Source organism: Oryza sativa, chromosome 6, assembly GCF_034140825.1.
Source record: "Oryza sativa Japonica Group chromosome 6, ASM3414082v1".
Lineage (NCBI taxonomy): Eukaryota > Viridiplantae > Streptophyta > Magnoliopsida > Poales > Poaceae > Oryza > Oryza sativa.
Window position 1 is genome coordinate 22748288 of NC_089040.1, and position 13408 is coordinate 22761695.

At 43.1% G+C, this 13408-nt stretch overlaps 1 protein-coding gene across 1 annotated transcript; it reads left to right on the top strand.

Moving 5' to 3' along the window:
* Positions 1 to 3742: 3742 nt before the first annotated feature.
* Positions 3743 to 8767, top strand: LOC4341335 (L-ascorbate oxidase). Its single transcript, XM_015785739.3, has 5 exons — positions 3743 to 4136; positions 4398 to 4490; positions 4858 to 5070; positions 7256 to 7447; positions 7540 to 8767. The coding sequence occupies exons 1-5, from the start codon at positions 3870 to 3872 to the stop codon at positions 8518 to 8520; spliced, it is 1746 nt and encodes a 581-aa protein (XP_015641225.1). The 5' UTR covers positions 3743 to 3869; the 3' UTR covers positions 8521 to 8767.
* Positions 8768 to 13408: the final 4641 nt, after the last annotated feature.

Below are 13408 nucleotides of genomic sequence, written 5' to 3' on the forward strand. Positions count from 1 at the left end.
AGAGTACGACTTTGCGTGTGTGCGCACACCCTGAAAACGAGAAGAAAAAAATAGAGCGCGCGGACCACCTGTTGCCGGCTGCGCTGACAAAAAAATCTGGCGCGGCGCTGAAAAAGCTGCCTAAATACTCACTCCGTTGGATATGACATATTTTAATACTACAGATCTAGACATATCTCTATCCAGATTTTTTTTGAAACGTCTCTATCCAGATTCGTTGTATTCATTGTAGTAGAATATGTCATATCCAGTTCTAGATTTATTTTTTTTTTTGGCACAGAGGAGGGAGTAGATGCGAATGTTGCCGTGGCTAGCCCAGCTGCCTCCGTGTGTTTGTCTCTGTCGAGGGTGTCAATTTGCCATCGCGTGGGTGTAAAGAGAGAGGGAAAATAACAGCGTATGTGGGTGAAAACCTAAAGACTATCGTGGATCGAAAATTGGAGGTTTGAGATTAGTGCACGACACCATGAGTAAAACTTTTACTCGTAAGTAATAAATCTACAAGTAAAATTTTTACTCGTCATGACGTGCATGAATCAGACTTGGAGGTTTGAGATTAGTGCACGTCACCATGAGTAAAACTTTTACTCGTAAGTAATAAATCTACAAGTAAAATTTTTACTCGTCATGACGTGCATGAATCCTAGACATCTATTTTTCAATTCAACGGTAGTTTCCACTGTATATTTTTTTCCCAAGCTAAAGGGCATCGTGTTTATCCATCTCCAGCTCGATCGTTGACCGGAGAATTTGGTATCTGGCGTTGTCCATGATTTGTTTGTGTAATATTCACTGGCACCAGAATTTAAACCTTGTATTCTGTCATCTTGCTTCTTTTTTTTTCGCTGAAGGAGTTTAATTCCGATAAATGGAACAAACCAATTCAATGAACCCTTGGTTGCATTTTTACCAACTTATTGTAGACAAGTGGCTCTTGAACAGTGAAGTGTTCATACCCACAGTGCTGAAGTGGCAGTCACCTTTGCTGGTATAATTGTTGCACACTGTAATGCAATTTGGTACAATTGCCAAAGGCAGACTACATATATAATTGTGTGGATCCATGACTTGACACGGAATTTTCTTTCCTTCTTTCAGTTGACATTGCCCAGTTACTTTAATAAATAACACACTTGTGGCTACGCTGCGTTTGTTCTTTGTTGTGTGCTTGCTAACTGTAAAGATAACCCAAATTAAAGAAAATTCCATATGAACATATTCTTCACAAAAGGCAGAAGTAAAAACTATACTATCTTGGTGTGTGGCCATAGAAAATGCAGGAAAAGAAATGATGGTTGTATCCTTGAGTCAATGCCATAGGAGTAAGTGAGGAGTGACATCAACATGGAAAAAGAATAAAGTGTTGCATTAACTTCTTGTGTCGATTATCTTCTGTTTTGCATTGTGGTGTTTTGTACACTTTGACATTTTTGGCACTCAATACTTTTTTTCTTTTGATCTATAACAAAGACAAATTCTTGAGTGCTTTTTTGATTTTCTAAGTCTGTGCAGGAGAAGAACAGAGACAGACATGTTCATTTCTTCCATTTGCTACTCTTTGCACTTTAGCCCATACACAATTCTATAATTAATTATATTTCCTTATGAAGATAAAATTTACTAAGCTCAAACCAAGATTCTTATTTTGTAACCCTTGTGGTGTTGCAGTATTCTTTGAGTGGAGAATATGTGCTGTGATAATTGAAATGACAAGCAAAGATATGGATCTACTATATCCTTGGGGAAAAAAAGACAGCATGGTTGCTCAACAAGACAAAAACTACTAGGAGAGTGCATGGGAGGGAGTCAATGAGGAGTGACATCAAATGGCATGGGGAAAAAGCAATGCATTAATTTCTGTTTGGTATTGTGCTCCATTTGGCATTGCCAAATGTTTCAAGAAACTCTACTTGACATTTGTGGTGCAATGCAAGAAACCCGGACTAACTTGGCACTTGGCACCTCAGAATGCCAAGATAAGTACATAACACAACAATTTCCACTATGATACTTTATTTTGGAAAATTCATGATGTGGTAATTTGATTATAATACAATGAATTATAACTAGCGTCCCGTCTATTAGACATTCGCATGTGATGCAGTAAACGTATGCCGCGACCATAATTATTTTCTCAAAAGTAGTAAATGTATCCCATGACTGTAAATATTTTGTCAGAAGTGGTAAATGTATCCCACTATGACCGTAAATCAAAGGGATACAGGTAGTGCCTGAGCACTAGGTAAGAGATGTAAGATAATGGGTATGGATGTGAATTTATCATGAAGATAAAATGGAGGACGTACTGATCAAACAAGGCATGTGCAAGAGGGGATAAACACTTCCAAGTGGATGCAATAATCACCCAAACAATCTCTTTAAGATTATATCTAATCTAGTTAATGGATTGAGTAATCATCATCGATGTGTGAAGAGAATAGTTTGTTATAGCCTAAGAAAATCGATAATACCTTGCGTGCCTGATACTTAATTCCATGGGAAAATACGGTCAAAAACAGACAAAACGCAGTTCGGTGCTATCATAATTCATAATCATGTCATATGTATCTCGGTATCTGCATGCATTGTCTGCTAGCTAGTATTCATTTGCTACTTTGATCCTGACTCTTAAGGCAGTAATTATGAGCAAGACCACAATTTCACCTCACACATGGATAACCATCATTTCAGCTGCAGAAACAAAGTATGGTGAATTAAGATGACAGATGATAATGGCACTATGTAGTGCAAGTTGTATTGTCCACTAAATTAGTTTTTTTTCTTGGTAAAATAGTTTTTGCACATGCACAATCATTTATAAAATACTTATGTGCTTGTCACATTGCAACTATAAATGCTTTCTTTGTTGCAGCTCAGCCTAAAATGAGCATGAACTCCCCTGTCTGCATCTCAGCACAAACAAGTGACAACACGCCATGATATTTTACTTCTAACTGAAAAATATCAAACGTGACATCAACTAGAATTTGGTAGATGGCATGATTAATAATGGCTGTAGTGATAAACCGCATGGAGTTTTCTGCAAGTGAAAATGATACAGCATGTTCTGCACTGTCTTTAAATTTGTTATATGTAGCACAACCGTAAAAGGGCTATGTACCAAATCCACAAGTCCACAACCCTGAAGACAGCAATATGCTTCTTTTCAAAAAGGAAAAAAAAACAGCTTTGCATCTAACTTGTTTAAGAAAAAGAAAAGATGAGAGATCATCAAACCTTTCCAAGATGCAAAGTTGCACCGCCAAACATCTATGAATGAGCATGTGAACCATTTTTCAACATGAACAAAGCTAACATGTTCATACTCATACATGTATATCCTCTTTGCCTAAAAACCCATTTGGTAAGAAACATAGAAATAGCACATACACCATCACATGCAACTGGCTAACATACTACAAGGAGCTACATGATATGAGCTTCTTTGTTCCTTTGGCTACAAATGCGCAACAAAATCAGGAAAGCTGAGGTACTCGTTTTCGCATAGCTCGTGCAGGCAACTAAACACACCCACACCTATTTACGCAGGTGTGCCAAAACAAACCTAACTCCACTACGCCAAAATTATCAACTTTTTCCCCCAAAAAAATTAAAGAAAAATGCACATACAAACAGATCAAGGTGAGCTGTGACTTAATAGCCAAAACAAAATGAAAAGAAAAAGAAAAGGAAAAAGAAAAGGCATTTTGGCTAGTACTATAAAACCTGGACAAGCCTCTCTCTCCCCCATTTCAAGTGTGAGTGCTTCACCTTTCCTCCACTTACTACTCTTTGTGAGAGTGAGCCTCTCGCCATTGTTGCCTCGATAAGAAGCTTAATTAGCTCGGAAGCCTTTTCACTTTTCAGCCATGAGGCTGTCGTCCCTGCTGTTCTTGGTGTGCTTCTTCACTGTCGCCATGTCGCAATGCGCGGCGGCGGCGAAGGCGAGGCACTTCAGGTGGGAGGTGAGCAACATGTTCTGGTCGCCGGACTGCGAGGAGAAGGTGGTGATCGGCATCAATGGCCAGTTCCCCGGGCCGACCATCCGCGCCAAGGCCGGCGACACCATCGTCGTCCACCTCAAGAACGGCCTGCACACCGAGGGCGTCGTCATCCACTGGCACGGCATCAGACAGGTCAGTAGCAACTAAACTGAATTTTAATTAAGCCAAGAACTCACACAAACTCTGCAACTGCAACTGATGTCCTTTTTTTTTTGGTTACATGTTCAGAATTCAAATACACTCTTTTTTTTTCTTTGGAAATAGCAAACTATAGTACTGATTATTAAACTGTCAATTTTGTACGGGTTAATTTTGGTAAGTGCTGCTTGGTTTTGTGATCATGCAAAAAAGAGAAAAAAAATTCAACGTTTGCATGGGCTTGGATTGTGACAGATCGGGACACCATGGGCGGATGGCACGGCATCGATCTCCCAGTGCGCCATCAACCCTGAAGAAACCTTCACCTATCGCTTCGTTGTCGACAAGGTACTACTATACTAAATGATATGATCATTGTTCATGCCAAGAAATTTAAATTGAATAAATTCAGAACACATAAGTACTGTACAGTGTAACATGTAGCTGAAGAATTCAGCTGTGTGTGACATCTGAATTGGTTCTGAATGATCAGTGCTGAGTGTTTTCCATGGCTGCTGCCGGGGGACGTACTTCTACCACGGGCACTATAGTACTAAATGATATGATCATTGTTCATCCCAAGAAACTTAAACTGAAATTAATTCAGAACACACAAGTACTGTAGTAACATGTATCTGAAAAATGCTGAAGAATTCAGTTGTGACGTCTGAATTAAATCCTGAATGTTTCATTGAGTGGTTTCTCATGGATGCAGCCGGGGACGTACTTCTACCACGGCCACTACGGGATGCAGAGGGCGGCGGGGCTGTACGGGTCGCTGATCGTGGACGTCGCCGACGGCGACGAGGAGCCGTTCAAGTACGACGGCGAGATCAACCTGCTGCTCAGCGACTGGTACCACGAGAGCATCTACACCCAGATGGTCGGCCTCTCCTCCAACCCCTTCCGATGGATCGGCGAGCCGCAGGTATGTAACCGTTCAATTATCATCAGTTCATCACCATCTCTGATGAACTCTGCACTACTACTGTTCTTGCAATTATTTCTTCAGAGAGATATCAGATGTGTATATGCAGTTTCTTGTTAGGTTCTTTGATTGTTTGTGATTGGTTGAGGTGATAATTTTTAGATCGTTTGGTGATGTAGTGCGTCAAGTAGATTTATACGTTGGTTAAGTAGAAATGGCGCTATGACACTAAAAAATACTTCAGATTATCTTTGAAAGGAGACTTATTAATACTCTGTCACTAGAAAACTCATTACCAATGGGGCAAATCAGCTCCTCAATTTCTTTAAAACTTGCGCAGCAAATTGTTTCATAGCTTTGAATAACTAAGAAAGAGGAGTACTCATTTTGTAATACCATGTTCAGTTCACTGCTGAATGACATGATTTCCAATAATGCACACCACTGAATTCAATTATTAGAGTGGCATACAGATATACAGAATAGTGGCAGTGCTTGCTCTGAAAATACTTAAGTTTAGTTTAAGAAACTTTTCAGTCTTATATAAATAATGCAGATTAAGGCAAGTGCCAGGCTTGGACCAGCCACAAAAGCTAATAAAAAACATGGCCTCAAAGATCTCGGTTGATAGTGATGAACTGACAATGCACACAACTAGCTTTCCTTTTCTCAAACAACACCAAAAAGCTGAAAAATGTGTGCAAGGTCCACTGAAATGATCAGAAAGGTGAACAAAAACATTTGTCAGCCCCAGCCCCATTGGGGTTCCTGGAAAGAAACACTCACTCTTCAAAAAGCACATCAAGTGTATATGACACTTTGGACACAATGCCAGCAGCATCTGTACAACCAAGTCAGAAATCACATTTGATCATATAACATTGCACAGTAGGAAAGATCACATAGCTAGTACCCCCCCCCTCTATTCGCTAATAGATGTCGTTTTAGAAAACGTGTAATCAAATATCGAAATCTAAGGTCGCTTATATATCTAAAAAATATATTGACTTAATATGCGCATTTGGTATATTTATCATTGAAAGATACTTTCATCTAGTTATATTTCTAATAATTTTGAAGTATATATATGATTGCAAAATTGGTGATTAAACACATCTATTGGAGACTGCCACTCTTAGCAGATCCGTTTAATCCGTCTCATAAAGTGGCAAAAAGTTAACTATCCCGCATAATTGTCCTAAATGACAAGTAAAAAAGAATGAAGGGAAAACTAGATTCTCTCCTCTCACAAATCACAAGGTCACAACAAAATTTTCTGAAGAAATGTTGGAGGGGTGTCATGAATGATTAGGAAACCAAAGTCCAAAAAGGACATTGCTGGTCACCAGGCCACATGATTTTGTAAATGGGACACATCCTGTCATGCTGCAAAGAGAAAAGCATCCATGCAATGCAAGTTAGGGCCCTTCTTTTTCACACTCTAATCTTGGGAAACTGTCTTGCAAGATGCATGATGATGAAGGGAGCTAGCTAGTACTATTATTGTGTGTGGGGAGCATTGGGCAGGCAGGAAGCAGGGAAAAGGTCAATCCAAGCATGATAAGGCTGTGCTGCACATTGGCTGTTTTTTTTTTGGGTTTAGAGAAAATTTGGCTGATTTCACTGCTGACATATACTATTACAAGAAGTTTGGAATCCCAGGCAGACAGACGTGCACTGATTGCACATTGTTTGACAGGGTCTGTGCCAGCAATGTCTATTGTTCAATTTCAGTTATCTAAAAAGAAGTACTCCCTCCGTTTTATAATGTAAGTCATTCTAGCATTTCCACATTCATATAGATGTTAATGAATCTAAACATATAGATGTTAATAAATCTAAACATATGACTATGTCTAGATTCATTAACATCTATATACATGTGGGCAATGTTGGAATGATTTACATTATGAAATGGATGAAGTATTCAATTATTTTTATCTGTCAATTGAGTGTGATCTGTCTGTATTAGACCCTTCTTGAGAAACTGCAATCTGAACCAAGAAAAGAGATGAGAATTCAGAATCACAATGCAATGTTGATTGCTGCTGATTTGGGGGGCAAATCTTTCATGTGGCAGGCATCACAACACTGCATTCTGCTCTGATGAGTGATGAGAATATAAAATCTTTACCTGAATTTCGCTCTGAATATTCTAATGAAATATGAGCTGAAAACTCTGCAGTCATTGCTGATCAATGGGAGGGGCCAGTTCAACTGCTCGCTGGCGGCGGCGCACACGCCGGGCGCCAAGCAGTGCGCCGCCGCCGGCAACCGGCACTGCGCTCCGGTGATCCTCCCCGTCCTTCCCAACAAAACGTACAGGCTCAGGGTCGCGAGCACCACCTCGCTCGCTTCCCTCAACCTCGCCGTCGGGGTGAGCAAGAATCCAAACATATTTCGTCCAAAAATATTACAAGTTTGTTGGATTTTGGCGAGTTTGTGTTTGAATTATAATTTTGATGACAGAATCACAAGCTGACGGTGGTGGAGGCCGACGGGAACTACGTGGAGCCGTTCGCCGTCGACGACATCGACATCTACTCCGGCGACAGCTACTCCGTGCTGCTGACGACGGACCAGGACACGTCGGCGAACTACTGGGTCAGCGTCGGCGTGCGCGGCCGGCAGCCCAGGACGGCGCCAGCGCTGGCCGTGCTCAACTACCGCCCCAACCGCGCGTCCAGGCTGCCGGCGGCGGCGCCGCCGGCCACCCCGGCGTGGGACGACTTCGCGCGCAGCAAGGCGTTCACGTACCGCATCCTCGGCCGCGCCGGCGTCACGCCGCCGCCGCCGGCGACGTCGGACCGGCGCATCGAGCTGCTCAACACGCAGAACCGGATGGGCGGCGGGCACGTGAAGTGGTCGATCAACAACGTGTCCATGGTGCTCCCGGCGACGCCGTACCTGGGGTCCCTCAAGATGGGGCTGAGGTCGGCGCTCCCGTCGGCGGCGAGGCCGTCCGACACGTTCGGGCGCGGGTACGACGTGATGCGGCCGCCGGCGAACCCGAACACCACGGTGGGCGACAACGTGTACGTGCTCGCGCACAACGCGACGGTGGACGTGGTGCTCCAGAACGCGAACGCGCTGGCGCGGAACGTCAGCGAGGTGCACCCGTGGCACCTCCACGGGCACGACTTCTGGGTGCTGGGCTACGGCGACGGCGCGTTCCGGGGCGACGCCGGCGACGCGGCGGCGCTGAACCTGAGAAACCCGCCGCTGCGGAACACGGCGGTGATCTTCCCGTACGGGTGGACGGCGATCCGGTTCGTGGCGGACAACCCCGGGGTGTGGGCGTTCCACTGCCACATCGAGCCGCACCTCCACATGGGCATGGGCGTCATCTTCGCCGAGGCCGTCGACCGCGTCAGCGAGCTCCCCAAGGCGGCCGTCTCCTGCGGCGCCACCGCCACCGCGCTCATGGCCGGCGCCGGCGGCCACGTGTGATCGATCGTGCGTGCATTCTCATGCACGTTGCGCTCTTCTTCTAGTACTAGTTTTGTAACTTTGGTGTTCTTTTTGCTCGTTTTATCTTAGCCATTAGCGTGATTTGCGATATGTTGGGTTGGATTTTGCTTAAGCTTATAGGATGAAGAGAGCTAGATCGCATGGAGTGTAGTGTCGCTAATAGTAATCAGTCTCACTGTTCATCCAAAATCAAGCTAAATGCGATCATGACAACCATTTGCGCGTACGGCTTAGGTACCAGAACCACCATATTTTCTAGCGTAAATCATGTGAAACATCATAAGAAATTAAATCAACTACAATATCAACAAAACAAGTGTACCAATCTAGATAGGACTTCTTCCCCCTCTCCTATGGCCACATCTAGGCCTGTTTGGGGAAGCTTAAGATTCTAAGAAGCAGCTTTTTCTAGCGTAAATCATGTGAAACATCATAAGAAATTAAATCAACTACAATATCAACAAAACAAGTGTACCAATCTAGATAGGACTTCTTCCCCCTCTCCTATGGCCACATCTAGGCCTGTTTGGGGAAGCTTAAGATTCTAAGAAGCAGCTGAGAATCTGGAAAAACCGAGATTCTCAGCTTCTGGTTCTAGTTCATATTTTGGATTTTACAACTACAGCTTCTCAGAATCTGTATCAAAAGATGAACTATTTGGGGGAGTTTCTAATTCTGAGAGAAGTTACAACAGCTAAAAGCTTCCTCAAATAGGCCCCTAGACTCACTCTACAACGACGAGAATGGGAGGGGATCCGGAAGTGGCGGAGCCAGGAATTTAACCCTATAGGGTCAATTACTACTAGTTTGTATTTAAGTGGGACCATTTCTCTAATTTTTCTAGATTTTTACTTGAAAATCAAGGTTTATAGGGGTGTTCTTAAAAAAGTTGTGGGGTTAGCTGACCCCACAGTCTATGCATAGACCCATCACTGGGATCCGGTTCAAACGGTAGTGCAAACGCTAGAGGAAGACAGAGGTGACAAGAAAAGGCAGGAGATGCTCAGATGTTGAAGGCGTCGCTCCCACTATGCAGCGAGCTCTGCACGACTGCACCTCTTGCTACTATCGTGTCATCACCCACTGCTTAGTGGAAAGTGTTCAGTTTTTCTTCCATGTCACTTGTCAGGCGTTCATGGGGAAGCATTCCCCTTTGGAATAAGTCCACTAGTTCCAATCTAGTTCATATCCCTGGATCGTAATACCGAATATGTTGGCCCCCAACTATTAAAACCGCATAATTTGACTCCCTTAACGGTTTTAGAGGGCGATTTCACTGACGTAGTGTTTTGACGCGGTCCAATCAGCTAGCTCATCATGTGGGACCCACCTAGCAGTGCCCAATTTTCTTCTTCTTTCCCCTTTCTTCTCTCACTATTTCTCCCCTCTCCTTTCTGCTACCATGGTGGCGGTGGTGTCGAGAGGTTGATCAGCCCAGAGAGAGGTGCGTGCGGTAGAGAAATTGGACAGGTGGGACAAGAAGCACTCGAAGCTGGCTACAGGCGGCAGCTAGCACAAGCTGATGGTGTCCGAATCGCCGTGCTAATGCAACCGCGCCTCCATCCACGTCGGCTGCCCCACCATGCTCCAAGTCAATTGCCGCCCTTCTTCCCACTTGTAGGATCAAGGAGGCCGACTAGAGAGGGGTGAATAGGCGGTTTTAAAACTTTTGGCTAAAACCGAGTTTTGTATGCAGAAGCGTAAATCAAAACGGTTTTGCACAATTCAAAACCTAAATCAACTAGTCTCAAGTAAGTGCACAAAGAATCTAGCCTATGTTGAGATTTGTAAGCCTAGGGTGATAATAGCACAAATAAACTCTACTATGTAAACTTTCGCAAAGTAAATTTCCACAAAATAAAGGAGACAAGTGACAAAAGATTTTTTTCACCCGATGTTCGGAAGCTTGCCAACTTCCTACGTCACCGTTGAGGCGAGTCCAACTTCACCGCTCAAACCATGAAGCCACTGCAAGCCCTCTTCGTCAAGGGGTGGGCAAGGTGGAAGCCGGCCCACGAAGTGGTCTCCCAAGCCTCTATCACTATGGTTGTTCTTCCTCCACTCCGGAGATGGCGAACACCGAGCCACTCACAATCAACACCGGGTCTCCTACACAACCTTCTTGGAGAGGTCACCGGGCAACTCCTCCAAACCGTCTATAGCAGGTGGCAACCTCCAAGAGTAACAAGTCTATGATGCTTGCCAAGGATGATCAAGTGCCACACTAGCTCTAACAATGAAGTAATGCACTTGGATTGGCTTAACTCACTCTCCAACACCTCACTAAATAAACTAAGTACACAAGGGTGTGAGAGCTCTTGCAAGGGTTCAAGATAATGCAATGGAGTGCCAAAACCTTACCCTTACTGCTGGGAAGTGGGTATATATACCCCTAACCACCAAAACTAGCCGTTGGAGGCTAAAACACCTTTTAGGACGTGCCTGCCGGTCTGACCGCCCTTCTAAACCCGGTCAGACCAGCCCTCGGTCCAACAGTCGAAAAACTAGCCCACGGGGGCTTTCGGGTCCTTCAGGCGGTCTGACCGGCCATCAAAGATCGGTCTGACCGCTGGCCGATTTTCAGCACAACCCACCGACAGTAAAACGGCGATATCTCTTAACTCGTGTCTCAGAGTTTGACGTTCTTGGACTCTATGGAAATATTATTCAAAGGGATATCCAACCCATGAAAAATCCATTCAATAAACATGACTTAATTCAGGGAGAAAGGGCTCACACTCCAAAGGATATCCACCGGACATACCCACAAGATGCCACTCACTCCTATTAGACATGCCCACTTCTCTCTTTGTTTGGGACTTGAGAAAACTCATCACACTTCACACTTGGCTAGACAATCCCACCGAATTCACCTACATGCATATGAACTAATATGGCACAAGATCATCCACATGTTCGCTTCATAGACCCCTCCAGATAGTACGATGCCTATCTAACAAATCCGGTCTACACCAAACACCAAGAGCGGGAAAAAAGACTAAGAAAACATTCTTGGCTCGATTATACCTTTGCCTTGCACCATCCAACTTGGGGTCAATGCTTGAACCAAGATCAACACTTGTGACCATTCGGTTGAATCATGTTTATGCCGAGGTCTTGGCCATCCTTTGTCAAGACTTTCTTCTCATCATAAGCTTGATTTCATTCTTATCAACATGGCAATGCTTTTGGCTTGGTGACCATCAACCCATGGTGTCATCCATTATCCTCATCACAGTGGGACCTATTCCTTTGCACAGCTCATAGGAGAACATTAGTCCCAACAAATCGGTTGTCATCCTCCACTTGATGACCAACTGGTTGCATATGAAAGATATGTATATGTTTGTTAAGTATTCATTAACACCACAAGTGTACTCGCATGCAAGCTCAAATGCAAAGATCCAATATAAATAATAGGTGAACAATATGGATCTAGAACATGCACAACAAGAGTGTATAGGATTTGTTCCCCCTAAATATATGCATACAAAGGAATATACAAGAGAGACAAGTGTATGCATAACTAGAGAATGACCAATGGGGGTTTATCCTATACACATAAAAAAAAGCGTATGTAGTAATTGTGGAGATTATGGGTACCCCATACCCACACGGCATGGTTATCTGACTAATTATAGGGGATAGCTTCTATGTATGGAATATGTAACAAATCATGACTTGGGTATTACGTTTTCTTTTATATTATGGAGCGGCCTAAAGTTCTGATTTGATAATATTGTAAAATAGATTTAGGAAACCGATACCGTATTGGTTAAGGTTTCTATCTTGTAATCCTGCCCCCCATCCTATATAAGGTGGGCAGGAGGCCCTCTAGGAGGCATGAGCACATATAATCGTCAGATCTATACTACACCCGGCGGATTCAAATCCCCAAACAGGAGTAGGGTATTACCTCTCACTGAGAGGGTCTGAATCTGTCTAAATCCTTGTCTCTGCATCCATCCACTTTTAGGTCTCGTACGCTACCCCCTTTTATTATTGCCGAATTCATGTTTCGACAATAATGTTGTAGACCAACATAAAACTCATACCTTCGTGATCTCCATGTTCTCAATGTAAATAAGACTAAATAAGATAAGACTCGAGTAAACATTAGTCTCACACTTATATGACAATAATATGGAAATCATATATATGAACCTATTAAAAAGTAGGAGATAAGAAGTGGTACATATCGTTTTATCTCCATGCATTTCATCCTTGTCATGATTAAGGTCCATCACAAAAGAATGCATGTCTTCCACATCTCATTATCGAGAAATAACCTAGTAGACAACTTATGTAAAAAAGAGGTTAATCCCATAAACATTAGTTTATTATTTATCACTAAAGTAACAATTACACATTGTTTAATCCAAGATCTTTCAATCTTTTCTCTCTTTGGTGATGGATAATAACCTGACATAAACAATATAGAGATGTGAGATGAAAGATGATTTCAAATCAAGGTAGAGATATTATGAAAAACCAAAATATAAAATAAGCTCCCCCTCAAGATGTGTATACAAATGGATATGAAGGAACACATATGCACATAATCAATCAAAATCAATGAGAGAGCTCACGCTATATTTTGGATCCATAAGAGAGACCAAATTAGAATATATGAAATTTAATACATACCTTTTATCATTTTTATTTTCATATCCAAATGAGACTAGTCAAAGAAAAACTCATAAAAATGTTAGTCTCAATTAATTAGATTTATCATTAATCACCAAAACTAAATTAAGACACTTGAACTTACGCCGCTGGGTCGTCTCCCGCTGCGTCCTCCTCCACTCCCAGCATCTCGCCTCCACATCCACCGCCACCACCGACAAGGGCTCGCTCAATGGCTCCT